Source organism: Aethalodelphis obliquidens, unplaced genomic scaffold (assembly GCF_003676395.1).
Source record: "Aethalodelphis obliquidens isolate GAN/ISIS:26980383/991018 unplaced genomic scaffold, ASM367639v1 scaffold20, whole genome shotgun sequence".
NCBI classification, from domain to species: Eukaryota; Metazoa; Chordata; class Mammalia; order Artiodactyla; family Delphinidae; genus Aethalodelphis; species Aethalodelphis obliquidens.
Window position 1 is genome coordinate 159,414 of NW_020837964.1, and position 26,655 is coordinate 186,068.

At 56.6% G+C, this 26,655-nt stretch overlaps 1 protein-coding gene across 5 annotated transcripts; it reads right to left on the reverse strand.

Annotated features, from left to right (window-relative positions):
- On the reverse strand, nt 1–26,637 carry SPIRE2 (spire type actin nucleation factor 2). Of its 5 annotated transcripts, XM_027118894.1 has the most exons (15): nt 26,300–26,632; nt 18,404–18,444; nt 13,770–14,129; nt 11,112–11,192; nt 10,861–11,025; nt 10,087–10,173; nt 9,790–9,913; nt 9,518–9,687; nt 8,727–8,904; nt 7,650–7,744; nt 6,421–6,555; nt 6,262–6,329; nt 2,012–2,039; nt 1,285–1,400; nt 1–1,056 (listed from the first exon to the last, which is right to left on the reverse strand). In XM_027118894.1, exons 1-15 carry the CDS (start codon nt 26,568–26,570, stop codon nt 834–836), a joined length of 2,142 nt encoding a protein of 713 aa, XP_026974695.1. In that variant the 5' UTR covers nt 26,571–26,632; the 3' UTR covers nt 1–833. The 5 variants fall into 5 exon arrangements, 3 of the variants coding, with proteins under 3 accessions (XP_026974695.1, XP_026974694.1, XP_026974696.1); XM_027118893.1 differs by having other exon boundaries at nt 9,518–9,913; XR_003435340.1 differs by having other exon boundaries at nt 940–1,056; nt 1,285–1,446; nt 9,518–9,913; nt 26,300–26,636.
- Nucleotides 26,638–26,655: the final 18 nt, after the last annotated feature.

Here is a 26,655-nt window from a genome sequence, read left to right on the forward strand (position 1 = left end):
GACTGTGAGACCACATTTATTCGGCCAGGAGTGGCCTTGTGTACAATTTACAGAGCTCCTTCCCGTACCAGGACCGCCAGCATCGCCAGGGCCCCCAGGCCAGCACCATCCCCGCACCTCTGAGTGCGGGAGGCCAGCGATACTGGCTGCGTGGCAGATGGCCAGGGTACGGATGTCAGGTGGGGGCCGGGAGTGAGCTTGGCCTTAGACCTTCCACATGGAGGGCTGGGATGCCCAACAGGGGAATCCTAGCCCACTCAGAGGTTTCCCAGGTGCCTCCGCAGCCCACAGCCCTGCTAGGAGAGCACAGGTGCGAGGGGGGTGCTCCAAGCCCCCTGGGGACCAAGGACCCCTGTCCCGGCCTGGACGTCCACCCAGGGAGGGGAAGCTGCCGGAAAAGAAAACGTGCGGGTAGGACCTTCTTCCCCAGAGCCCCTCTGCTGTATGCCCACCTGCCCCCTCTGCATCTGAGTGAGAAGACCTGTTCCCATCCGCCCCACCCCCACCCCACCCCCGCTCTGCTCAAGGAATCCTGAGAGGAAACAGCCTCCCCCAGGGAGGGTCCTGGAGTGAGTCTGACCCCAAATGAACTCTGGGGCCAGAAAGCATGAATATAAATATATATGCTGTGTGTATATATTATATAAACGTATCTGTATATGTATATATGTACATGCACGTCACGAGGGCCGGGGGCCGCCGTGCCCCAGGACGGGGGCTTCTCCGCCTGGTCCAGGACTAGCCTGGCTCCTCCCCAGAAGCATGGCCACCCGGGCACCCCGAAAAACCTCGGACCGGGCGGCCAGGGGGCCGCGGCCAGGGGGCCACAACCATCACTTGAGGTCGAGTGTCCAGGTGTTCGGGACGTAGAGGGACTGGGTCTGGCGGGCGCGGCGGGGCGTGGTGTTGAGGGCGTCCACACTCCTGCGGCTGGAGCGCACCACGTCCGCCACGAAGCCGGTGCAGTCGCTGCAGACGTCCTTCAGGATGCAGCCGTGGGTGTAGATGTGCGGGAACTCCTCCTCCACGCTCCGCCAGTGGGGCCCCTGCAGGGGTCTGGGGCAGGACGGGGCCGTCAGGGGTTCTCCCGAGTCTCCACATCCCCCCGCGCCCACATCAGGCAGAGCAAAGTCCATCCCGCAGCAGCTCTTCCTTGGGAGGAATTTGGGTCCTGGGCTCTGACCTCTCAGCCCCACCCCACCCCAGCACACAGGCCCCCGCCCAGCTTCCAGGTGACTGTGACACCTGCCCACCACAGGGACGTCACCAAGGGCAGGCACGCACTGGAAGGCGTCTCTTCTCTGTGCCAGCGTGACTTTGGCGGTTGACACCCTCTGAGGACTCTCGAAGCCCAGCGTGTACACGGGAATGTGTGCAAACTTCTTAGACGGCATCTTCATCTGCAACACAGAGAGACACTCCAGGCACCCTGGTCCCCCCGAGCAGCTGCCAACACACAAGATGGAGCATTGCAGCCTGTATGTAATCAGCACTTAACACTGACGAGGTGGTTTCTCTACAGCCAAGTGGCAGCATGAAAAGTAAGGGCTTGAAAATAGTGGTGGTAAAAATCCCTCAAACAGATGATTGTTTCTGGGACGAGGTGTAAAGGGGTGACATCCTTCCAAATATTATCCTTTACCTCTGTGCACACCTGCGTGTATGCAGACACCCCAAGCTGCTATAAAATGAGGCTTTCCAAAAACACTCAAGGAATTTGGGGTGTCAGAAGGAGGACTTTTAGAGAAAGAGACGGGTCTCCTGGCACTGGCCTACTAACACAGAATATTTAATTTTTAAAAAAAGGGACCATTTACAAGGGTCTTTAAAAACTGCAGTTTTGGGAAGTGTAGAAGTGGATCGCTCTGGAGGAAGGAGCTGAAGAGGTGAGTAGTGAGCAGGGATCACCCGACAGGAGACAGCAGAGCCTCTGCCCACCCCCGGACAGGCCCGGTCGGGCCGCAGGACACCTGAGATGTGGGCCCTCGCTCTGACCCCAGGTGGTCCTCACCTTTATGCTGCAGGAACTGCAGACAGCTCTGGAGAGAAAAGAAGAGGGTTTGCAGTGTCAGCTGTGAGGGATCCAGCACCCGCCCGGCACACAGGCGAGGCCAGGCTGTCACTGCCTCCCGCTTGACCCCTGGCCACGTCAGTGCTTTACTTTCATTTTACTCCCAAATCTTGCTTTTCTTTTTACTCAGCTCTGCACCCAAAATACTTCTGCCCCTCCTCGCTCTTGCTGGGGAGCATCTGGTCTGGAGTGGAGGGTACCTGACCCCTCTCTCCACAAGCACTGTCAGAGCCAGAGGGCCCTCAAGTGAGATGCCCATCTTTAAGCAGTGATTTACAGTGTTTATTTCCCATACGTGATTTCAAAAGTAAATGCCTTCTTGTTGTAAAAATTCAAACATTAGAGAGAATTTTAATTTAGACACGAGTCCTCTCCTGTAAAGCCCATCCTAGAGATGATCCCTCCTATCAGCAGTTTCCATTCTCCATATCTAAGCATAAATTAACAAAAACATACATTTAAAGTAAAAATACAGTAAATGAGGGCTTCCCTGGTGGCGCAGTGGTTGAGAGTCCGCCTGCCGATGCAGGGGACGCGGGTTCGTGCCCGGGTCTGGGAAGATCCCACATGCCGCGGAGCGGCTGGGCCCGTGAGCCATGGCCGCTGAGCCTGCGCGTCCGGAGCCTGTGCTCCGCAATGGAAGAGGCCACAGCAGTGAGAGGCCCGCGTACCGCAAAAATAAAACAAAAAAAAAAAACAAAAACAAACAAACAAACAAACAAAAAAATACAGTAAATGAAATGGGGTATCATGTGTACTATCGTATAAAGATACACCAGGGCTCTTCTCCACATCAGTACAAATTGTCCAAATTCATTTTTTAAAACAAGGGACCATGCACTCTTGCATGGATGTCCCATAATTAATTCGCCGTCAACAAACTTCTGTATTAGTTTGATTTTATTTTACTGTGGTCAGGAAACATACTTTGTATGATATGAATCCTTCCGCATTTTTGAGACTTGTTTTTTGACCCAGAATAGTCAATTTTGGTGCACGTTCCATGTGCACTTGATAAGAACATACATCGCACTGTTCGGTCTAGTTTCTCTAAATGTCGCTTAGATCAAGTTGGTGGTAGTGTCATGCAAACCTCCTAGACCCTTAGGGTTTCGTATCTCTAACTATAAGCATGGATTTAGCTATTTTTCCTTGCAGTCTGTCAATGTTTTGTTCCATGTATATTGAATCTCTTGCTAGGTGTGGAAAATGTTCAGGATTATTTCCTCCTTTTAGTGTTATGAAATGAACTCCTTTAACTCTGATAATACTCTTTACTCCATAGTCTACTTTGTATCATATTAATATATCAAGTCAAGCTTTCTTTAGACTAATGTTGGTGTGGTGTATCTTTCTCCACCCACCTCCCTCCAACCAGTTTGTGACTTTTATTTAACGTACATGTCTAGGAAATTCCATGGCAGTCCAGTGGTTAGGACTCCATGCTTGGGTTTGCAGGGGGCTTGGGTTTGATCTCTGGTCGGGGAACTAAGATCCTGCAAGCCGTGCAGCGTAGCCAAAAAATAAAATTAAATTAAAAATAAATTACATGTCTTGTAGACAGCAGATTGTCTCGCTTTCTTTATTCAATCCGAGAAACTCTGCCTTTTAATTGGATTGTTTACACCATTTACGTTTAATGTAATTGTTGATATAATTGAGTTTAAGTCTATCATCTTGTGATTTGTTTTCTTTTTGTCCTATTTGTTCTTTGTTCCCTTTTCCTGTTTATGCTTTCTGTATTGAGTGTTTTTTATGATTCCATTTTATCTTCTTTGTTGACATACAAGCCATTCCAGTGGTTGCTTTTGGGCTCATAGGATAGTCTTTAACTTATCACAGTCTTCCTTCAAGTAATATTTTACCATCTCATATAAAAACTTATAACAGCATACTTACAGTCCTCCATCTCTGGTCTTAATGCTACTGTTATATTTTTTTACTTACAGATATGTGATAACCCCCAAAATACATTTTTATTAATTATTTGCATGCCTGGTAATCTTTGATTGGATGATGGACACTGAATTTTACCTTGTTGGGTGCTGGGTATTGGTTTACCTTTTAAAGAGGTATAAGAAGATAATCTTATATGTTAGGAGTTGCTGTTCCTAGTGCTCTTATTGCTTTGTGTACATTCAGGTCTCCATCTGGTGTCACTTTCCATCTACGTGGCAGACCTCATTTAACATTTGTTCCAGTGTGGGTCTGCTGGTGAAGAATTTTTTTGGCTTCTGTATTTCTGGAAATCTTTACTTTTGCCTCTTGCTGGGAACAGAATTCTAGATTGACCGTTTTTTTTTTCTTCTTCTTTCAGTACCTTAAAGATGTTGTTCCACTGACATCTTGCCTGCAATGTTTTGATGAGGAACCTGCAGTCATCTTTCTCTTTCTCTGTACATAACATGTCTTTATTTGCTGACTGACTTTAGGAATTTCTCTTTATCACCGGTTTTGATCAATTTAATTATTATGTGTCTTGGTGTGATTTTATTCATATTTCTTGTGCTTGGGGTTCACTGAGTTTCTTGTAGGTTTATATTTTTCATCAAATTTGGAACACCTTTTTAGCTGTTATTTCTTCAAATACTTTTTCTGCCCCCACATCTTTGGGAACTTTAATTACACCTATATTAGGCTTCTTAATGTTATCCCACAGCTTGCCAACACATTTTTCATTTTCAAATTATTTTTTCAGTCAGTGTTTTTGTTTTGGGTAATTTTGTTTTGGATAGTTTCTATTGCTAGGTCTTCAAGTTAACTAATCTTTTCTTCTGCACATTCCTCTGAATGTCTAACCTGCTATAAATCATCCAGTGTAATTTTCATCCCAAACATTCCAGCTTTCATGTCTAGAGGTTCGATTTGTATCTCCTTTACCTTTTCCATGTCTTTAACTTTGGCAGCATATGAAATGCAGTTCAAAACTTTTAATGTCCACAGGACTTCCCTGGTGGTCCAGTGGTTAAGACTCCGCACTTCCACTGCAGGGGGCGCGGGGTTCAATCTCTGGTTGGGGAACTCAGATCCCGCATGCTGTGCGGTGTGGCCAAAAAAACAAAAACAAAAAACCTTCCAATGTCCTTATCTGCTAACCCTAAAATGTGTGTCAGTTCTGGGTGATGTGGGTCATGGGTCATGTTCCCCTGCTTCTTGACATGCCTGGTAATGTTTGATTGGACGCCAGGCGTTTCATCTTGCTGGCTGCTGGATATATTTTTATTCCTATTCTTGAGTTTTGCTCTGGGAAGCCGTCAGGATACTTGGGAATAGTTTGGTCCTTTCTGGTCTTGCTTTTGTGATTTGTTAGTTCTGGAGCAGTGCTCAGTCTAGGGGCACTTATTCCCGCTAGTGAGGCAAGACCTTCCTGTGTATTCCACTCAGCAGCCATGAATCACAACTTTCCACCATGGCTGGTGGGAATAGACACTATTCCTGGTACTGTTCCTTTAAACCCTTAGGACAGGGTCAGTCAACTTTTCCTGTAAAAGCTCAGATAGTCAACATTTTAGGTGTGACTAAATGAATAATAAACAGATGGGTGTGGCTGTGTTCCAATAAAACTTTATTTATAAAATAGGCAGTGGGCCAGATTTAGCTCATGGGCTGGAGTTTGCCAATCTGTGCTTCAAGATGATTCCTTCCAAACCCTCAGTAATTTCCTTGCGTGTATGTGCTGATCAGAACTCTGAACACTCAAGGGGGACCTTCTGCAGGTCTCTTGAGACCTGCTTCCTGGAGGACTCTCTCCAGAGGGGAGAACACTAGCTGCCCGGGTGCCCTCGTTCTCAGCTTTAGCTCCTCCACCCCAGGAGCTGAATAGGCTCCGAGTCCAGAGTTGAGGCCGTCCTAGGATAGAGCTCACCCTGTCTGCTTCCCGTTGGTTGCTTGATACCCGATGTCTTGAGAACCAGTGTTTCATGTCTTTGAGGGGTTTTTTTCTTTCTTTTTGGCTGTTTCATGCGGAAGATGCCTGTCCTGCTTCCTGTTACCCCACCTTGGCTGAAAGTGGGGGCTGCTCAGCCGTTACGATTAGATAAAAAATTCTGTTCCTTCCTTGCACAACTCACAGTGCCTGACAGATCGTCCTCAGAATCGCAGGAAGCTCTACTAGACAGAAGCCTAGAGGCTTCTTACCCCTCCTTCCCATGTTAATTCACAGCCAAGGTGCATTCAGAAGGCTCACTCACCTCTTGCAAAAGAGACAGGTGGACGGCCAGGAGAACAGTGGGAACTTGGTCCGGCAGCAGCAGCAAATCTGTATGGAAAGGCCTGGTTAGAGCCCAGTTTTGTCCAGAACTCGCCAGGCCCGGTCCTGCCCTCGCCTGCCCCAACCCCGGGCCCCTCACCTTCCCCTTCTTCAGACTGCTGAAGAGCTCCTTATTCTGCAGGAACTTCTCCATCTCGGCCTTCACCAGCACACGGCGCACGTCCATCACCTCCTCCACCGTCAGAGCCAGGCTCTCCACGGGGTGGCTGAACTCCTATGGCAGGAGGCCCGAGGGGCCGGTCTCAGGCTCTCAGGGCGTCTCCTTAAGTTCCCCTCTTCCCGGAGGACCCTGGCACCTCCCTGGCCTCGGTCCACCAAGCCCAGCAGCTCCATAATACGTCCCGCTCCTCAGCTCGGCCACGCCAGGGAGCCGTACCGCTCCCTGGGACTTCTCTGTGCATGGCTACAGGCAAGGCTTCTCTGACCTGGCCCCGCCCACCCCACCGGCCAGCCCCCAGCCCGTCGATGGCCTCGTTGCACATGTAACCCTTCAGCCCATCCCACCTTCGTCCGCAGTGCTCCCAGACCTGAAGCATCTGCCTCCAGCCTTGCTCCCCACCTGCCAACACCAGGCCAGTCAGAGCCAGCCAGAGTCCCAATGCCCACTGCCCTTCCTCCTGGAACCCTCCCCCGCTCCCACCTCCCTCCCAGCGCCAACCATCCACTGCGACTCCGGGTCTGCCAGTCAGGTGGTTGCACCTGTCCACCTCGTCATAAGCGCCCAGCCCTTTGGGCCGCCATGACGAGTACACCCTGTCCTAGCCCCCAGGGAAACAGTCCTGTGTTCTTAGCACAGAACTCCGTCTCTCAAAGCATCAGCAAGGTGCCCTGTGGCCCCCCAGGCACCTCACTGTTCTCATCGCATTTGATAAAATCATGCACCAGGGTTCAGGTCCAAGTGGGGACCGCAAAACGTCAGCCACTGTTAGCTCTTCACAATGAAAAGTCAGACAAAATTCACAGCCAATGAAACGGAGGCGCCGAGAGGGAGCGGCACAGAGTCAAGACCTGAGAAAGTGCTCTCCAGTGTCACCAGGCTGCCTTCCAGGCACAGGGCGATGGGCTTCTCACCTGTCCTGAGCCCCCAGAGGTGGAACTGGGCTGTCCCCTTAGCAAGGCCCCTCTCCGGCCCCGGGGGCTGCAGTACCCAGAAGGTCCAGGGGGCGGCAGCAAAGCCCAACCTGCCCAGGTTGGGTGGCTGGAGCGCGGAGCCCGCACACCACTGAGGGGAGCCCTCACCCCTCCTGAGCCCAGCTGGCACACCAGCCCAACACAGCCACCTTGGACCACCGCGCCTCCGTCACTTACCAGCCACTCGGAGGCCCCAGGCCTGTCCTCGACTGAGCCCAGGTCACTGCGTGGCGGGGAGCTGGGGTCATGCCGGGACTGGACGCTGACAGAACCTGGTAGAAGAGCCGGGGGCTGTCAGGACAACCTGCAGGTGTTCTGGCGTTGGACAGCTGTGCCCAGGGAAGGGGGAGATGGCCCTCCAGGCAGCAGGAGGTGATGATGCGGTGGTTTCCTGGGGGTGAGGAGTCTAGTAGAGGACACATCACCCACATCGAGGGCCTATGCAGTGCGGCAGGCCAGAGGGGCCCGTATCTGAGCCCCATGATGGGGCCGTGGCAGCCTTGGTCAGCGCCCCTCACCACCCTTTGCCTGGAGACCCAGAGGGGCAGAGAGGGTCGGAGGGGGAAGAGGGGGTCCACCTCCACCATGGGGGGACAGTGAGGTACGGAATGCTTGGCCTGGACCTCTTCACACCAGGAGTGAGTCATAGCCACCACATGAGACCATCCCGAGAGGGGCCAGAAAGCAACACAGGGGCTCAAGGTGACCCTGAGGGGAGAGAAGGGGGCCTGGCCATGCCTGGTGGGAGGCACTGGGCAGGGTGGCAACCCTGTGACCCGGGGCACTTGGTGGGACCCAGCCTTCACCACGGAGGGGACCAACTAACCCTGCATGGCCAGCAGAACCGTACCGTCCTGCATGCTGACCGACGGGGAAAGGGCGGGGCTCGTGACAAAACCCAGGGCACTGGTCAGGCTCCAGAGTGGTGTGTGCTACTCTGTGGGCACGTCTCCATTGACAGAAACACTAGAAGGATCTGTCAATCGTCCATCCATCCAGCTTTCTTTCTATACACCAATATGTCAACGGCAATTATCCCTAGATAATAGAATCATGGGAACTTTTTTTTAAAGTTTTACAATGAGTGTGTATTACTAATTTAATAAAGTTTCGAAAGGTGGGGGATGGCTGCCTGGGGTGATAAATACCCTTCCTGCAGGTGTGAGCTCCCTGTACCCTCTGAAGCCGCTGGGACCGGGCAGGGGCAAAGGGCGCCCGCAGGAGGGTGCCCAGGGAAGGGAGGGCAGCACCCACCTGGCTCCTGGGCGCTGGGCGTCCAGGACTGCACGCTGTCCGCACGCGGCCGAGCCCGTTCCAGGCCTCCAGGGGGCTGTAGGCCAGAGGTCACCTCGCTCCGGAGCTGGGCCAGGTCGTGCTCCGAGAAAGAGCGGTCTCGCCTCAGTGTCACCTCCCCACACGGCGACTCTTCCTCCTGCGAACACGCCAGCCGGCACCTCCCTGACCTCTCTGCCCGCCAGCGCCTCCTGCCGGTCCTTGGACCAAGGTGTCGGGCACAGGGGCCTCCGCTACACACTGCCCAGGCCAGGGGGAGGCGGGTGCCTCGAAAACCACACCCTGGTCTGCGGCTCCTGGAAAGTCCTGGGAGGGCAGGTCTGGGGGGCAGGTGGGGCCCGTGGACGTGGCCACCACCCTGGTCTCTGGGCTCAGAGGGCAGCAGCCAGGATGCAGAGCCCCGCTGGGACATGCTGGCTTTTCACCTCTGAGGGGGGCTGCCCAGCTTCCCAGCCCCAGGAGGACGGAGCACTCTGCTTTAGACCTTTCTGCGCAGAGGCCACAGTGGTTCAAGGCCACCGTCCCAGTGACCCTTCTGAGCCGCCAAGATGGGAAAGGGTCCTGAGCCCGGCCATGCTTGCCCCCAGGTCAGACCCAGCCCCACAGCAGGACACCGGCTTCAAAGCAGGGCGCGCCCCACAGAGCTGGACGCCGGATGGACGCTGGCTGTGTCCTTGCCCCCTCCCTCCTCCCCTCCTTCTCCCCCCCCCCCCCCCCCCTCAGTCTCTCTTCAGGAACCCGTGGGCTCTGACCTCGGATATGTTCATCTCCTCCATCTCAGCCAATGTGGGCGCCTTGAGCAGGACCCGGGGCCGCTGGCGCTGGGCACTGCTCCCGGCATCCGTGATGGACAGGTTGATGCAGGAAGTGGACTTGACGTCCCCAGAGCAGGCGTTGAGGATGCAGGGCAGAGAGCCGAACCCTGGGGCAGGCAGCAGGTAAGGCAGGACAGGACAGGACGGGTTGGGGGGTGGAGGGGAGGCAAGGGGCAGAGGAGGGGGTGTCCCGTGCTCACCCCGCTCACCCCGCCCATCCCAGTGCCTGTCCTCCACGGGGCGCAGCCTGCGTTCCTGCTTGATCTCCTCCAGGATCTTCTCATGCAGCGTTCTCTGTTTCTGGGGTAAGGGGCGAAGCCTTCTCTCTGAGACCTGCAGGGGGTGTGGCAGCGCCAGGTGGGGGCCGACTCCCAAGCTGGGGAGGAACCCTGCATGAGGAATCCGGAGCCCACGGCATCACAAGGTCGGACATGGAGGCCCTGTGTGCTCCTGAGGCAGTGAGCGCCCCAGAACCAACCTTCCAAACGCCCCAAGGGAGCCGGTACCTGCTTCAGCGGAGGCCGGGAGCGGATGAAGTCCAGGATAAGTTCGTGGGCATCCTTCTTCACCCTGGGAGGGATGTCCCCGTTGACCTGTGTGTGGGGTGAGGGCAGCAAGGCTAAGGGCCCACCTGCCAGGGCTGTGGCCTTGAGAGGGGCTCATGCAGCCATGGGCAGCGCCTGGACCTCACTCCAGCCTCCCTCTCAGTGGCTGTGCGGCCGTGGCCTTCAAGGCCTGACCACAGGCTTTCCCTGCATCTCAGATTCTTCATGTGGAAATGGGGGTTAGCGGCACCAGCTCAAAGGGTTGTCATGACGATGAAATTAACTCGCACGTTTAAGATTCTCAGCGATGCTGGCACACAGCAGGGGCTATGTGAGCGTTAAATGCGACAATCCTGCAGCCTCAGCTCCTGCCCCTGGTCCCCTTCTCCCTGCCCTTGTCACACTGTGTCCCTGAAAGGACCATGCACCACGTGACTCCGGGCCACGTCTGCCCCAGTTCAGTGGCCAGCACACCAAGCAGGGGCTCCAGCGAGCAGAGGGGGGCTGAACGTGGACCCCCTTCAACACGGCCTACCATGACCTTGAGAGGCCCACCATGACCTTGAGGGGCCCACCATGACCTTCAGAGGCCCACCATGACCTTGAAGGGCCCACCATGACCTAGAGAGGCCCACCATGACCTTGAGGGGCCCACCATGACCTTGAGGGGCACACCATGGCCTAGAGAGGCCCACCATGACCTTGAGGGGCCCACCATGACCTTGAGGGGCGCACCATGACCTTGCGCAGCTTGTAGTTCCTGGCGCGGATGTCCTGCATCAGCATCTCAAAGGGGGTGAGCTGGAACTCTGTGGGCAGGGAGTTGAACTCCTGCTCCTGCACCTTCTTCAGCTTCACTCCGTGGCGCAGCTCCCGCATGAGCTGGACCCAGAGTCGGGCCTGGGGCCCCGAGAAGATGAAAATGGCCCTTAGCCCCGGGCAGGGCTCCCGGGCTGTGCCCCGGGCCAGCGGGGGCCACGTCTTACCCAGTCCGTGCGCCCCAGGCTGTCGAGCTCCATCAGGGGCTTTTCTGACTGCGGCTCATCCTCCCGAAGCTTCTGCAGCATCTGTAAGTCCAGGAGAAAGGGGAGAAGAGCAGCTGTGGGGATGTGGGCCCTGCTGGCCTGTCTCCCACATGGGCTACTGGTCCACCAGCTACAAAAGGGACAAGTGGGCATTTTGGACAAGGCTTTGGGGCTCAGAAAGATATCTGGGGGAACCAGGCCATCAGCCTTGGAGCCCCACGGGAACACTGGAGTCCCACTGGCTATCTGTGGCCGCATCTCCCAGGCAAGGGCAGGGGAGAAAGCACAACCTCCACGTAGCACCCACACAGTACCTCCTGGCTGCAGTAGAATCTGCCCCCTTCCCTCACTGATCCCCCTCACTGAGGGCTTCAGACCTCAGCTCACAGGGCCCCCGGGCCCCACGCACACCCACCCTCATGGGACACCCTCGGCCGCTTCTCTGCACAGGATCCCATCTGCAGTTATACATCTATCTGCTGCTTTGATTGTTGTCTGAATGGTTGGCTCCATAAGGCCAGAACCACGTTTTCTGTTTTTGCTTTTATTTTTTTATCTTAGTGTTTCTGGCTCCTAGCACTGTGTGAGACACGTGCTAGGTCTTAAACATTGGTTGAATGAATAAATGAATCAATAAATGGGTAGTTGGATGGGTGGGTGGACAGCCGAGAGGGTGAGTTACTCAGCAGGCCAAGGCAAACAGTCACAGGGATGGACTTCACGGCCTGGGGTAAATGCTGCCGTCACGGTGAGGCCCCAGAAGGATGCCGGGGATCGTGGGGCAGCTGTTCTGTGCTGAGAATCTGGGAAGAAGCTGCTAGGTTCGCTGCCCTGATCTTCGCAGCAGCTGCCGTTCTTCCTCCAATCTTCCTCCCTGGAGAAGCAGCTGCCTTTGGCGCACAGCCTCGCCCTCCCCATCCCCCAAATCAGACAGAACCGGTTACCCTGGCTTTCACCCCAAGCCACTTGCCAAACTGCTTTGGACGCTCTAGAAAACTCTGCCAAGTCTCTGAGAAGCACAAGGTGTGTGATTCTAAAAATAGACCTGCGTGTGACCTGGCGGTCTCTGCAAAGGGCAGGAAGGTGGGTCTCCTGTCGTTCCTGGAGTATCTCTACCTGCCCCCTGAGTAGGCTGTTTCTGCCCCAAATGCCAGCCCAGCTGCGCCCCACCAACAGCCTCCCTCTCACCACCTCCTCCAATTTCCCAGACTTCTCTTGGGTCAACTGCTTGAAGTCTAGAGCTGTTTGCTCCTAAAACAAAGAGCTTTTATTGCTTGGGTAAGGAATTGACCTCAGCAACAAGACAGGTGACAGAAAAGCATTAGGACCATCCACAATGAGAGCACTGGAAGGACATCTCTGAGATGCCGGGGAAGCGTGGGGAGGGAAGAAGGGGGATGGGGCTTCGGAGGCACAGGCTGTGCAGAGGGGCCACCCCCCCTTGGGCTAGGATTGGGCTGTAGATGAGGGCCAAGTGGCTCAAGGAGCATCTGAATTGTCCTGCGCTGGGTCCCAGGCCCATCGATCAAAACAACCCTGAGAGCCTGCTCGAGCTCAGAGCCAGAGGAGCTGCGCAGGAACGCTTCCTGGTCAGAGGAAACGAGAGACACGTGCCCACAAGGGCCAGGGTGGAATCAGGGACCAGCAGCAGTTAATTCCAAAAATACCTCCCGACCTCTCCAAAAATCTCTGCTTTTTCTCATCTGTGAAATGCTGGTGGAAGGCAGGGGTCCCTGTGGGCTGTGACCCCCGTTTCAAGGAAACACCTCAGTTCCTGCCAAGGGAGAGGCTGGAAGAGCTGGGGCGGAGACTGTCACCTCCTGTGACTTTGAGACCACGAAGAAGCAGAGCAGCCCCGGGAGAAGGCCAGCTGGGAGCCGGGTCAGGCCCCCTCTGCTCTGTACTAGCTGTGGCGTGGGGCAAGGACACAGCCTCTCAGAGGCTTTCCAACTGCTCATCCGGAAAAAGGGTGATAACCGCGGAGGGAGGCGGAGGGGAACAGCAGACTGTCACCAGCGGGGCAAACACCTGGGCGAGTGTCCTCTCACTGAACTGCCCACCTCCCCAAAGCTCCAGCACGCTGGCACCTCTGCATGGGTCCTGGGCCGCCCTCTGCACCCTATTTTCGGAAGGAACCATCACCTGGGCAGGTGAGCCGGAGGCAGGAGGCACAGCCCCTTTTGCAGATGCAAACATGGGGATCCGAGAAGTTAATAACTAACTTAGAGGCAACAGGAGTGAGGTCACGGGGCAAAGGTGGCACTTATGTAAGTTTCTGAGCCTCAGTTCCCTCCTGTGCAAAACCGGGTGCGCAGGAGGTGTGCGGGTTAAGCTAAAACCTACAAAGCGTTCAGGGCACTCCCACACAGAGCGAGCTGCGAGCCGAGGATTTCCACCCCCTGTGGACGGACAGAGGGACACAGGGAAGGAGGCAGGGACTGGGGAGGGACAGCCGGGCCCCGCCCTCCGGGCCCCGCCTCTGCGGGTGGAGGCGCCTTCACGGCCCCACCCCTTGCTCCACCCGCCCCCACGTGCCCCGTCTGCCTCGCCCTCAGCCCCTGCCAGGCGCCCCCATGTCCTTGGTCCCTACGGCCTGGGCGTCGCCCAGCCTCCACTCACCTCCTTGGCCTCCCGGACCCTGGCGAGGAAGGCGCGCAGCTCCAGCGTCTCCACGAAGAGTGCGCGGCACACGGCCTGGTAGTGGGTCTGAGCGCCCCGGGGCTCGGTCAGGCGCGCGGCGCACAGGCGCATGGCCTGTGTGAACGTGCGCACGGCGCGGGGGCCGCCCTCGGCCTCCTCCTCCTCCTCGGGGGCCCCGTAGCCCTCGTCGGCTGCCCCGCCACCGCCATCGTCGTCGCAGTCGCTGTTGGCCATGAGGTCGATGAGCCGCTCCAGCTGCGGGCTGAGCTCGCGCTCCACGTGCTCCGCCAGCCCCCAGTCCAGCGCGCGGTAGATGGCGAAGCCCAGCGACTGAACCACCTGCGGGATAGGGGCCCGCGGTCACAAACAGGCAGGGAGGGCACACACGAACTGGAGGGGTGCCGGGAGGGGGCCGGCGGCGGGCCGGGGTCCCAGCTGCCGCAGGAGAAGGTCACCACCGCGCGGCTTCTAATGGTGAAATGGAACAGCAGCTGTCCTCCCTGGGGATGCGCCCAGGGTCACCCAAACGGGGAACAGGGTGCTCCCCGTGCAGCACAGCCACTGTGGAAAACCGTGTGGCAAGTTCTTGTAATCCAACACGCTTTTGCCGCGGGACTGCAGCTCCTCTCTGGGGAATTGAACCAAGCGAGAGGAAAAACGTGTATCCACGCTAGTCGTGAGCTGGGCAGCCGTGTGGAGCCCTGACCCCCGTGCACAGCCCAGAGCCAGAACTCCAGCCTGCTGGGCTCCGCATACAAATCTACAGTCCCCAAGGGCAGGCCCACGGCTCCCAGCCGGCATGGGGGGTGGAGGTTGCAGCAGCATAGGAACGTGGAAAAGGTCTGTGTTCTTGAGTACAGTGTCGCTTACATGGTATACACGTTGGTCAGAACTCACCAAATGTGAGTTACCCCAACGGCTTTGTTTAAAAAAAGACAGAGAGGCAACCTAGTGAAACATTAGCTTTTCATATGCTGTAACAGTATATTTTAAATCAGAAGAGAAAGACTAGCTTATTCGATAAAGTTTGACACTGGAACTCACAAAAAGCAAGATCCCCTCCCTTCAGTATTTTAAGCTGCATGTAAATTTCAGTGTATGTAAATTTAACCTGAAAAAGAAAAACCTAAAAAGTAATTGTACCTGAGGACGGGGAGCAGGGTGGGGTCACCAGGGGGCAGGTGGGGAGGCAAGGGGCGGGGCCCGCAGGGAACAGGTGTGTCCTTAGCTGCGGGGGCCCACCATGCTATTCTGCTGGCTTTGTATATGCTTGAAATTCTTTTTCCATAATAAGTTTTTTTTAATTAATTAATCAATTAATTTTTGGCTGCGTTGGGTCCTTGTTGCTGCGCGCAGGCTTTCTCTAGTTGCGGCGAGTGGGGGCTACTCTTAGTCACGTTGCGCGGGCTTCTCACTGTGCCAGCTTCTCTTGTTGCGGAGCACGGGCTCTAGGCACGCGGGCTTCAGTAGTTGTGGCACATGGGCTCAGTAGTTGTGGCACGTGGGCTCAGTAGTTGTGGCTCGCGAGCTTTAGCTGCTCCACGGCATGTGGGATCTTCCCAGACCAGGGCATGAACCTGTGTCCCCTGCATTGGCAGGCGGACTCTTAACCACTGTGCCAGCAGGGAAGCCCCATAATAAGTTTTTTAAAAAGTGGATTAGCATATTAGAAACATGAGTCCTGCGGTAGAGAGACCTCTCCACTCTGCTTTCAATTTTACTTGGTGGGCAACCCTGTTTTCACAGACTGCCATTAACATCTAGGAAGCCAGGTTCTGTGGAAGACAGTCATCTGTCCCAGTGCCGTGTGCACCCCACAGTGGCCCTGGGACGCGGGTCTGCTCGACGGGGAGGCACCAAGGGGAAAGCAGTTCCACGCCAGCCAGTGGCGCAGCTGAGCCTAAGAAATAAGAATGAGGAAGCTGGACTTCCCTGGTGGCGCAGTGGTTCAGAATCCGCCTGCCGACGCAGGGGACACGGGTTCGAGCCCTGGTCCGGGAAGATCCCACATGCCGCGGAGCAGCTAAGCCCGCGAGCCACAACTACTGAGCCCGCATGCCACAACTACTGAAGTCCGTGCGCCTAGAGCCCGTGCTCCACAACGAGAAGCCACCACAGTGAGAATCATGTGCACTGCAACGAAGAGTAGCTCCCGCCGCAACTAGAGAAAGCCCGCGCGCAGCAACGAAGACCCAACGCAGCCAAAAATAAATAAATAAATCCTTAAAAAAAAAAAATACTAAGGAAGCTGCATCCAGTGTGCACCGCACTTTGTTTTTGTGTTTGAAACTGCTTTCGTGGTTTCCCTTGAGGACAATGATGCAGAAGATACGCACATGCCAAGATGACAACAGCTCTTTGCCACTCAACCTTGCCACAAGCCTTGAGGTAACCTCTGGTTTCACAGGTGGGGCAGAGACACAGAATGGCACAGGATGGCCACGCTGGCCTGGGGGTCGGGTTGGCCTGCAGCCGGTGCCCAGACCTTGTGCCACGGACAGAGCTGCACCCTCACCAGGCACGTGCGGGCCACCTGGCCTCTGGGGCCCTTCTGGCCTCTCCTCTTCTTTCCTGAGATCCTCCCCCCCTGGGCCCCAAGGGAGTGGGCTGGAGCAGAGCTGAAGGACAGGCGCGAGTGTCAGTGCTGTGCAGGGGACAGGGCACGAGAACAGGCCTTCCCTGTCCTGCAGAAACGCCTCCGAAGACACCCTGAGCCTGGAGGGGGCCTAGGGGCGTAAGCCTGGCTCGGGACACTGGACGCGTGGGAAGAGCAAGGGCCCAGTGGGAGAAAAGTTCCAGCAAAAGTCAACAGCACTCCCAGCCTGGAGATGTCTTATCTCTGCCTCAGGAGGCGAGGGTCAGACCTAGCTCCAAGTCGCACCCTAGAACCATGAGTCAGAGGCCCAAAGGCCGAAGGCCGGCCACATCTGACAGGTGACCGAAGGGCCAGGCCGTGGCTGGTGCAGTCCCTGCGGCAGTGGGATCTCCAGAAAGCGCCTGGATGCCCCTCAGGACCGCTGGGTGGGCGAGGGCCCCACTTTACACAAATTTCCAGCGGTCCTTTCTTGGCTCAGAGGTGGGGGCCAGGAAGGAGATGGTAGGGGGGAGTGAACTCCACTCCCACCCCCCCGGGGGGACCTCACAGCCCCCGCCAACCACAGGGGTGGCCCTGACTCAGTCTCTCCAAAGGAGGCCACTGTGCCCCATGGGGTGGGGCAGGCAGCAAAGCTCCCCCGCTCCAGCGCAGCACAGCCTGCCGCCCACCCAGCCTCCCCCGGTGGTCCTGGTCGCAGGCCCGTGCGGGCATCACATCAGTGAAAGGGTTAACTCCACTGCAGTCTCTTATCTGATAGCTGCTCCTTAAAAGCTTCTCAGAGGCAAAGACCACCGGCTTCCCCATAAGGAAAAACCTGGGCAGCCAGCCAAGAGCCTCAGAACCCTGAACCCCGCCTGCCCGGGCAGTGTGGGAACCAGGCACCCGCAGGCCCAGTGGGCCAGCCCCAGGGACCGGCCCGAGTAACCGAAGGGCCAGTGTGAGAATCTAGGCAAACCGCACGGGAGACTGCCCTGCCCCACTTCCTCGGGTGGGGCTCTCAGGCTGATTGATGAGGCTCCAGGCAGAACGGTGCAGACTGGACCCCTACATACAGAGTTCCTTGTAAATAGTTTCAAAACTGCTAACAAGAGGCCTCCTTTGGAGCGGGAGGTCGTGAACACAAGTCTACTCGAGGCCTGCGGGCAGCAGGGCAGCCCCGGCAGCAGGAGCCAGCAAGCAGTGAAATCGGTTCTTGGAAACGCGTGGCTGGGTTTTTCCCCCTCAAATTCCAGAAAACTGTATAGCACAGAGTTCACGGCAATCCCACGGGAAAGCCATGCTGTGTAAACAGCAGGGCATCCACCCCAGCCAGAGGGGTATCTTATCACTGACATTATTAAGAATGGCCAGCATGGGGCGATGAGAAAATGTCAGAAAACTTGGGGATGGTTTTATTATTGTTTCTGCATTCTACACAGCAAACCACACAGCCTCGTTTGGCCTGTGCCCACACCCTTGCTCTAACACTGTGTTTAATATATAAATATGTATTTGCACAAAACTGGTTTTCATAAGGCAGGAGAATGATAAACATCAAATTCAATTACCTGCGGGCGGGCAGATGGGACGGGAGACACAGGAAGAGGTCCTGCCGGTGAGGTTTGCGTTCTGGGTTGGATGGGGGCTCCGGGACATTGGTTGTGGGCTGCTTTTCCTGTTTGTCCCCCGGACCCAATTCCTGTCCAACACTCTGTGACCAGGGGGCCCCGGAGACCACATCACCTTTGCCCCCCCTCCTCCCTCGGGTCAGTGTGAGGCCCCTCCAGGAGCCCGGGGGTCGCAGGGGAGAGGGAGGGAGGTACATCACTCCCCCTGAACCTCGGGCCCACCGCGTCCACACCACCCTGGCGGGCTCCCCCATCACCGCCTGCCCTCTGGGCTCAATCTCCCTATCAAGCCCTTCCACTAAGCCACTGAGCATTTATCTGCGTCCTGCCTCACGGGAACAACTGTATAACTTTAAGTGCGTTATACAAGACACCTAACTTGTAACGTGTAGAGTTTGTTTTTAAAGTACCTGGGCTTCCGAGCTGGCCGGTGACACCATCGCTGTGGATTCTGCAAGGGGAGAGAAGAGGCAGTCAGGACCAGCGTCAGCGGCCCTGGGACCCGACACACGGGGCCGGCCCCCACCCCCCACTGGCCCCCCACCAGGAGCACACAGCGCATCGCCCAAGGTCTCCATCAGAAACCAGAAAGCTGAGCCGTCGGTCACTGGACGGACACCAACAAGGCCCAGCTCCCGGCTGGACACCAGGCGAGCCGTGCAGCCCTGCCCCAGGGGCGGAGGGGCGGCTGGCAAAGACAGCCCCTACTCGTCCTGCACAGCGACCACTCAGAGGGGGCAGCCAACAGGGCCACGGAGTCCATCCTGCCCCCTCGGGAAGCAAGGCTGGGGGCACGAGTGAAAGGGGAGAGAGGAAGTAGCCAGGGGCCAGCTCGGGTCAGCCAGGCCCAGGGAAAGCCCTCACGGTCGGAAGCCGCACACCCCCAAATCAGAGCTAGATGAGAAACCCAGACGCAGTGGAAAGGGCAGGCCTTGCTCCAGAGTTCCCGACAGCTGCGCTGGGTCAGCTGGCGTCTGGCCACCACCTCTGGGGATTTCTCCCCAGACTGTCTCTGCCAGAGACTCAGAGTCCCTGGGACGAAACCCAGGTGCTGAACTGGGCTCTAAGTATTTTATTAGGTTTATCGTTAAACATGGCACTGAGTTGGCATGTTTACAAGTACTCAGTTGTGTAACCGGTATACAGCCCAGGAGGTAGATGGTTCTCGTGCCCATTTCACAGATGAGGAAACAGAGGCCCAAGGGAGTGAGCTCGTTTGCCCCAAGTTGTCACAGCTAGTAAGTGGTGGTGCCAGCTGTGGCCAGGCTGGGGGACCCCAGAATCTATGCTCCAGTCACTCCCTGAGCCACCCCCGGGCCTCCCAAGAGGCCAGGCTGGACGAGACACAGAAAACCCACCTCCTTCCACCACCTTCCTTGAATAAGGCACGCAGAACTGTGTTAGGCTATGAAGTTTAGCTGCCTTAAATTGAGGTGGAAAAAAGACACAAACCGTTGGGCTTCCCTGGTGGCGCAGTGGTTGAGAGTCCGCCTGCCGATGCAGGGGACACGGGTTCGTGCCCCGGTCCGGGAAGATCCCACATGCCACCGAGCAGCTGGGCCCATGTGAGCCCAGTGAGCCATGGCCGCTGAGCCTGTGCGTCCGGAGCCTGTGCTCCGCAACGGGAGAGGCCACAACAGAGAGGCCCGCATACCGCAAAAAAAAAAAAAAAAAAAAACCCAAACCGTGAAATTCTCTGCTAAGCGAACCTGCTGACTCTGCAAATATTTTCAAAACGCCATCAAAAGGCAGGAAGATCGCCAAAGACAAAGGGCGTTTGTGTCGGGCTGGTCCATTAAATAATGGCAGACACTGCAGCCCAGCATCAGGGGAGTTAATGCAACAGTGAGCATTAACTCCCAGCGAGCAGCTGGCCGTATACAGGTGTTGGATGGTCAGTAAAAGCCTGTAGCTGTGAACGGCGGCCATGGAAGGTGCGAGGGATCACACTTGACAAAGGTGCTTCCCGGAGGTGCCAGGGCCCCGAGTTTCCCTGATTTCAAGGGGGCAGGGGGCAGCCAACCCTCAGCGCCCATCACAACCCAGCACGGTCTGGAAGGTGAGTGTTCACCAGCCCAGTTGTATTTTAAGTCGCAAGGACTGGGGGGCCCCACGGTGGTTCCGTGCCCAGCGCTTTGCTGCAGAGCTAGCAGATGACTTACCGTGGCTGCAGCCGGCACAGACTCCTCGTGGAGGCTGGCGCCACGCCTCCCTCTTTACAGAGGAGGAAACTGGAGCTCAGAGAGATACAGAGATTTACCAAGACCACACAGCTAACAAAAGGTGGAGCTGGGGCTTCCGGGCGGAGCTGACACAGTGGTGGGCACCCTGTGCTCAGGCGCCCTGGGCTCAGGACAGGCCCATCTGCCCAGTTACAGGGGTGCCAACTCCAAGCCACCTCCTCCTTGACTGGGCCGTACCCGGAGGCCAAACTCCCTCCCAGGAGTCTAACAGGATCACAGCGAAACCCTAGCATCTGACACTCACTGGCGTATCTGCTTAGATGGCCACGTCCTGGGACCAGAGTAACCAGTGCCCAGTGCTCCGTTTGTGGGCCCCCACAGCGTGGCCCTGGCACTGAACCGTTGATGCTGTCCCGGGGACCAAGGACTCCTTCTGCATGAAGACCTGGGTAGCAGGAGTGGGGCCCTACAGGGGCAGAGAGGCTGGGCTGCATACCCCATGAGCGAAGCCTCCAGGGCACACGGGTCCCCCAGGGACCCCAAAGACCTGAAGCCTCTCCTAGAAGCATGGGGCAGAACTGGCAAAGGGCCGGGTGGGCTGAGCGTACCGTGGGGTCATTTGTCATGGGACCCCAGGCATAGGCATCTCACAGGTGTCCCAACAGGGAACACAGCTTGTCGAGGGACTGCCTTCCTGTGAGGTAATCCTTGCTCAGAGGTGAGACTAAATCTCCATGCTATCTACAAGCACACCAGCTCACAGTCACACCCTGCCCGCGCCTGCACACGCACGCACGCACGCACGCACGCACGCCCACCTGCCCCATGCAGTGCCTTCAGCCCTCGGCCCCATTTTCTGAAGGGGGTGCTTGGTGTTCTCTGCAGCGGAGGACGTTTCCCATCAAGAACTGTGCAGTGGAGCAGCGCCCAGGCCCCTGACTCCCGCAGTCCTGCTCTGGGCCCAGCACGTGAACCTGCAGGAGCTGCTTCCCTAGCTGTGTCTGGGGAGGTGCACAGGGGACCGGGATCACAGCCCACAAGCCAGTGCCTCCGGGGCCAGGTATGCCCCAAGGCTCCCCAAACATCCACATGGCCTCTGGGGCAGTTGCTATCAAAGCCCCACTGCACAGAGAATGAAACTGAGGCACCCAGAGGCCTAAGTAACTTCCCAAGGTCAGGCAGGGGTGGGCGCAAGCTAAGGCTGAGTCTACTCGCCAGCGCCGTCCCCACCTCTCCCCGAGGGTGACTGCATGGCTGCTTTGCCTCCTGAACCTCGGTGTTCTCGTCTGTAGGATGGGCTCACAGCAGTGCTTCCCTCGCTCCCCGTCTCCCAGGATGGCAAGGTGGAGCCGCTGCATCCCGGACCATATCTTGACTGTGTGACCCCACAGGAGCAAAGGGCCCAGGAGGACCCCTGCGTGACAGCAAGGGTGCATGGTAGCTTTGGTGGGGGGGTCAAGAAGCAGGAGACAAAAGCCATACGGGAAGGACCTGGTTCAAAGAAAATGTTTCAACCAGAAACACTCTGGCTGCCAGGAGGAGATTCAGCGAACTATGCTCTCCTCGGAAGCAGGATTTCATCCTTTCAGCCAGCCCCTACTCTCCTCTCACTGCTAGACACTCAGCCCTCACCTGTATGTCCATCTGTGTGGAGAGCCACTTAAAAAGACACAGGTGGGACTTCCCTGGTGGTGCCGTGGTTAAGAACCCGCCTGCCAATGCAGGGGACGTGGGTTTGAGCCCTGGTCTGGGAAGATCCCACATGCTGCGGAGCAGCTAAGCCCGTGCGCCACAACTACTGAGCCTGCACTACAACTACTGAGCCTGCACTCTAGAGCCCACGAGCCACATCTACTGAGCCCACGTGCCACAACTAACGAAGCCTGCGTGCCTACAGTCCGTGCTCCGCAACAAGAGGAGCTACCGCAATGAGAAGCCCGCGCGCCGCAACGAAGACCCAACGCAGCCAAAAATAAATACAATTTTTAAAAAAGATATAGGCAAGCTATAAAGACAGTCCCTGGTCACTCAGGAGGCGATCTCCCAGTGAGGCCCAGCAAGTCCACCTTGAGGGCCCGGAGCCCACAGGACACACAGGGTTGCCTGGAACACCAGGGGTTCCCCTTCAGCTCCTGGGAAGGGACGTGCTGGGCCAGGAGGCGTGGGAAGGGGCATCTCCAGCGAGCACAGATGGCCCCACGTACACACACAGTGACAGCAGCGCAGAAACAGCAGCACATGTGTCTCTGTGTCTGTGTGCACAGATCCCTGGGCCCAGGGTGATGTGGGCTCCATACTGATGTTCCCTCATGAGTCCTCCCCACTCCCTGGGCATGTGCCACTCTCAGCCCAGTTTATGCAGGAGAAGTGGGGGCCCCAGCACTGCTACTTCTCCACCTACTGGGCTGGAGGTAAAGAGGTAGATAGAGAACCGGGCCCCATGAAGCTCATGACACAGGGGTGCCGAGGTCCAACACAGGACAAACTAAATGGTCTCGGTGTTTGGCACTCAGGGCTGCACGCGAGGTGAACTGGGAAGGCCTCGCCTCTAGGCAGCGGTGGGCTGCACGGGGGAAGCTTCACCCTGGAGACAGGGCCTGGTGCTTGGTGGGGGGGTGGGCCTGGAAGGGCCAGTGGCCTCAGAACTACAGGCAGGAAAGGGCAGAGTGGGAAGAGGGGTGCAGGGGCAGGTGTGACCTGGCGGACAGGTCGCATGAGCACCCAAGCGTGAAGAGAGGGGCCTGTGAAAAATTCCAGCATCAAAACTGACAAGAAAAACCCCCAGAAAAGCAGGGCAATGTGTAAATTAGCGTAAGCAGAGTGGAGAAGGCCGGAGGTGAAAGGAACCCCATCGACACCCTGCGCCCACCCTCCACCTGCCCAAGGGCGTTTTCACGGTGGAGAGCCTGGTGCCTGGAGAAAAGTATGCTGTTTCCCCGCAAATGTCGGCTGGGAGGATGGGAGGTCTCAGGCAAGGTGACAGCCGAGAGCTGCTTTGGAGCAGGCAGTGTCCTGGCGGGCCTGCCCTGGAGGCATCAGGCGGACAAATGCCACTGAAAGTGTCCCAGGACCACTGACCACTGGCCACGCTGCATGAACAGGCTTTGCCTCAGAGGACAGTCAGCACACGCACTGCAGAGATGCCTGATGGACTTTCTTGCCTCAATTTAAAAACAAAACAAAACACCCTTCCCCATCAGGAGGTTTTAATAATGGCCTCTTAAAAATAACTTCACTGTTAGGGCTTCCCTGGTGGCGCAGTGGTTAAGGATCCGCCTGCCAAGGCAGGGGACACGGGTTCGAGCCCTGGTCTGGGAAGATCCCACATGCCGCGGAGCGGCTAAGCCCGTGTGCCACAACTACGGAGCCTGCGCTCTAGAGCCCGCGAGCCACAGCTACTGAGCCCGCGAGCCACAACTACTGAAACCCACGTACCTGGAGCCCGTGCTCCGCGAAGAAAGAAGCCACCGCAATGAAAGCCCGCGTGCAGCAACGAAGACCCAATGCAGCCGTAAATTAATTAATTTAAAAAATATAAAAAAAAAATAACTTCACTGTTAACATGTTTTTCCATTTTCCCACTTGAAAAAGGGGGCTTCCAAGCAGTTATGAAGAAGTCTTCAGACTTGCCGACTAGGAAGTTTACTCGAGTAAGCTTCCCCTGCTTAGCTGGAAGTGGGAAGTATTCCCACTCCTATGCTAAAGTAATAGTACTCCTCCACACCTCCGGCCCCCCGCAAGTCAGGTTTAGTTTGGTTGTTGATGTCTTTCCTTTTTTCTTCTTTTTGGCCACGCAGCATGTGCGATCTTAGTTCCCTGACCAGGGGTCAAACCTGCTCCCCCTGCAGTGGAAGCACAGAGTCTCAACCTCTGGACCGCCAGGGAAGTCCCTGGTTGTTGCTTTCTTTAAAGTTATTTTAAACGTTGACTTAATGCCTACATTTACCAAAACTTCCTGAGGGAGGATGGGAACCTTCTTCTCAACTGCGATTACAGCACGAGATAAACACGCATCTTTCAGTGAATCCAGTAATCACTCAAGTCCCAGAGAAACGCTGGGTTAGCTACCTTAGGGAGACAGCTGGTCTAAAGTTTCAGCTGATTCACAAAAGCTCAACAGGGACAGAAGAGAAAGTTCAGGGTAATCTATTTTTCTTAACCTTTAAAGAGGCAGCAAGTCACAAACCTCATCCACCTTTACAAGACATGTTTATGGACAGAAACCAAAGATCCTGTCTAAGGGAAAATGAAATTGGGCCCCTCTGTGTCGTGGGCTGGGACGTCCCCATACAGGTCAGTGGAGAGTGGCCACACGTGAGCTTTGAAGCGCAGCCTTGGATTTCCAGTCGACCTGTATGAAGGCAGCACAAGCGCCGCTGGGCCTGCAGGGACCAGGAAGAAGGGGCTGACACATCGCCGGGGCTGGAGAAGTGGACAGAACCAGATGACCGCTGCACCCGAGGATGGCCCTTGTGGTCCACTGTGGAGAGTACTGACCCCACAGTCAGAGATGCAGGGACCCCTCAGCTCTGCACCTGACTGGTGGCAAACCACTTACCACTCTGTGCCTCAGCTTCCCCATCTTTAAAATCAGAGGGTCAGACCAGGCAGGCCCATTATAGTCCTGTACTGCTCTGCGGTGCCAGAAGCCACCCCCTGGGTTACACTGTGTGCCTTCAGGGATGAGGAGGGCCACAGGGAAGGTCTTTTAAGGAGGACATACAGCTTTACGAGAAAAGCTCTTGGTGAATATGCAGACTCCAGGGCCCCCCCGATGACGAGAGGCCATCCTGTATCGTGCTCTCAGCCCAGCCTTTGAAGACAGTGGACACAGGCATTGAGAGCATCAGGGCTGAATCCAAATCCTGCCGCTTCCTGTGTGACTATGGGTAAGCCTGAGCCTCAGCTTACCCGACTGTAAAATGGGAACAGTACTGTTTGGGTCCAGCTCTTATTATTTTCTCCTGTCAAGTAAGTGTTTTTGTGGAAAATAGAGCAACTCTCAAGTGTCACACAGCTGAGGTGTTAAGGGAGGTGGGAGCAGGGTTCAGAGATGAGAAGGAGCTTGTGGAGAAATAGTGTCGGTCGTAGTGGGTGGGAGAGGTTCCGCGGACCCCTCCCTGTTACCAAAGGAGCTGTCGCTTCTGGCTAGCTTTGCCCTGGTCCTTCCCAGACCTCCATGAGTTTGCCCATGGATTTCTGCAAACCCACCCCCTCCAGCACACACAGCTGGCCTGTGTGCTTCCCCAAGGGTATCACTTTTGGGGGTAATATCGTCATATGCTCCGTCCCAGCACTCTGCTTCTCCAGGAAGAAAACTTTTTTCTTAAAGAGGCTACAAATCACTTAAACTCATCATTCTCCATAGACTTCAAGTACCTTTCAAGGGCTTCATTGTTGGTTCCCGTTCATGGTTCAGAGCAGAACACTAAGCAAGTTGTTCCCCAAATTTCACACATTCTCTGTTAAATCCTCATACCCACGGAAAACGAGCCCGAGAAAAACGTGTTTCCTTTCGTGCCTAAGCGCCTGTCCTGTACCTACCAGTCCAACAAGGATCCACACCACCAGTCACTGGGTGGGAAGGTCTGAGGGTTGCAGACCCCCAGAGGAAAAAGGAAGCAGCCCAGGTGGGGAGAACCGCGGTAGGAGGGGCAGAGTCCAGTCTCCCTGCTGAAGGGCCTCAGGCAAGGAGCCAAAGCCCCCTCCCTCCTCTCCAGCCAGCAGCGGGCCCTGACGTTAAGATGGGTTTCAGGTGGGGGGAATCCAGGAAAGGGGGGGTGAGGTTCCCAGGTCGAGAGAGTGACTTTCATGTCTAACAGAGGGAAAGAGGAAAAGCAGGGGCAAGGGGCGGAGGTCCGCGTCCCAGCGGAGAGTTGCTGGGGGCTACCAATCCAGAAAGGGGAGAGGAGGAAGGAGGGCCTTCCAGTCTCGTAGAGAGAGAAGGCGGAGGAGGGGCCCCCAGTGCGGCAGAGGGAGGGCGCGGAAATGGGAGAGGTCGGCGGGTCCAGAGAGGGAAGGCGCCAGAAGCGGGGCGCCGGGTCCGGGTCCAGGTCCAGCAAAGGGAGGGAGGGTCTCAGCCCCTCCCCGCGAGCGGATACCGCCCCCCGCCACCGGCCTCACCAGCCGCGCCGGGCTCCCGCTGCGCGCTGACCGAGCCGTCCCTGCGCAGGAGGATGTCCGCTGTGTCCCGGATGCGCCGCCGGCCGCCCGGCGCGCCCCGCAGCCCGCGGCAGCACTGGAAGCACACGGCCCACGCCTGCTCCTCGTTGATGGGCTGCTCGTACGCCTTCAGCACCTCCTCCAGGGACAGCTCCCACGGTTCTGGCCGCCCAGCGCCCCCGGCCCGCTCGCCCGCTGCCGCGTTGCCGCTGGAGCTGCCGGCCCGGGCCATGGCCGCCCCATCATCGCCGCCTGCGCGCCCAGCCCGTTTCCATAACAGCCGCGCCAGGGCCGACGCGCCCGAGAAGCGCGGGGGG

Excerpts from the sequence above, each read along its gene's own strand:
- SPIRE2 (XM_027118893.1), bottom strand. The coding sequence starts at position 26,570 with ATGGCCCGGGCCGGCAGCTCCAGCGGCAACGCGGCAGCGGGCGAGCGG. Across the intron at positions 18,445-26,299 it reads GCGGGAGCCCGGCGCGGCTG|AATCCACAGCGATGGTGTCA; the intron begins GTGAGGCCGGTG and ends CTCCCCTTGCAG. Across the intron at positions 11,026-11,111 it reads GCCTGGGGCGCACGGACTGG|GCCCGACTCTGGGTCCAGCT; the intron begins GTAAGACGTGGC and ends TCGGGGCCCCAG.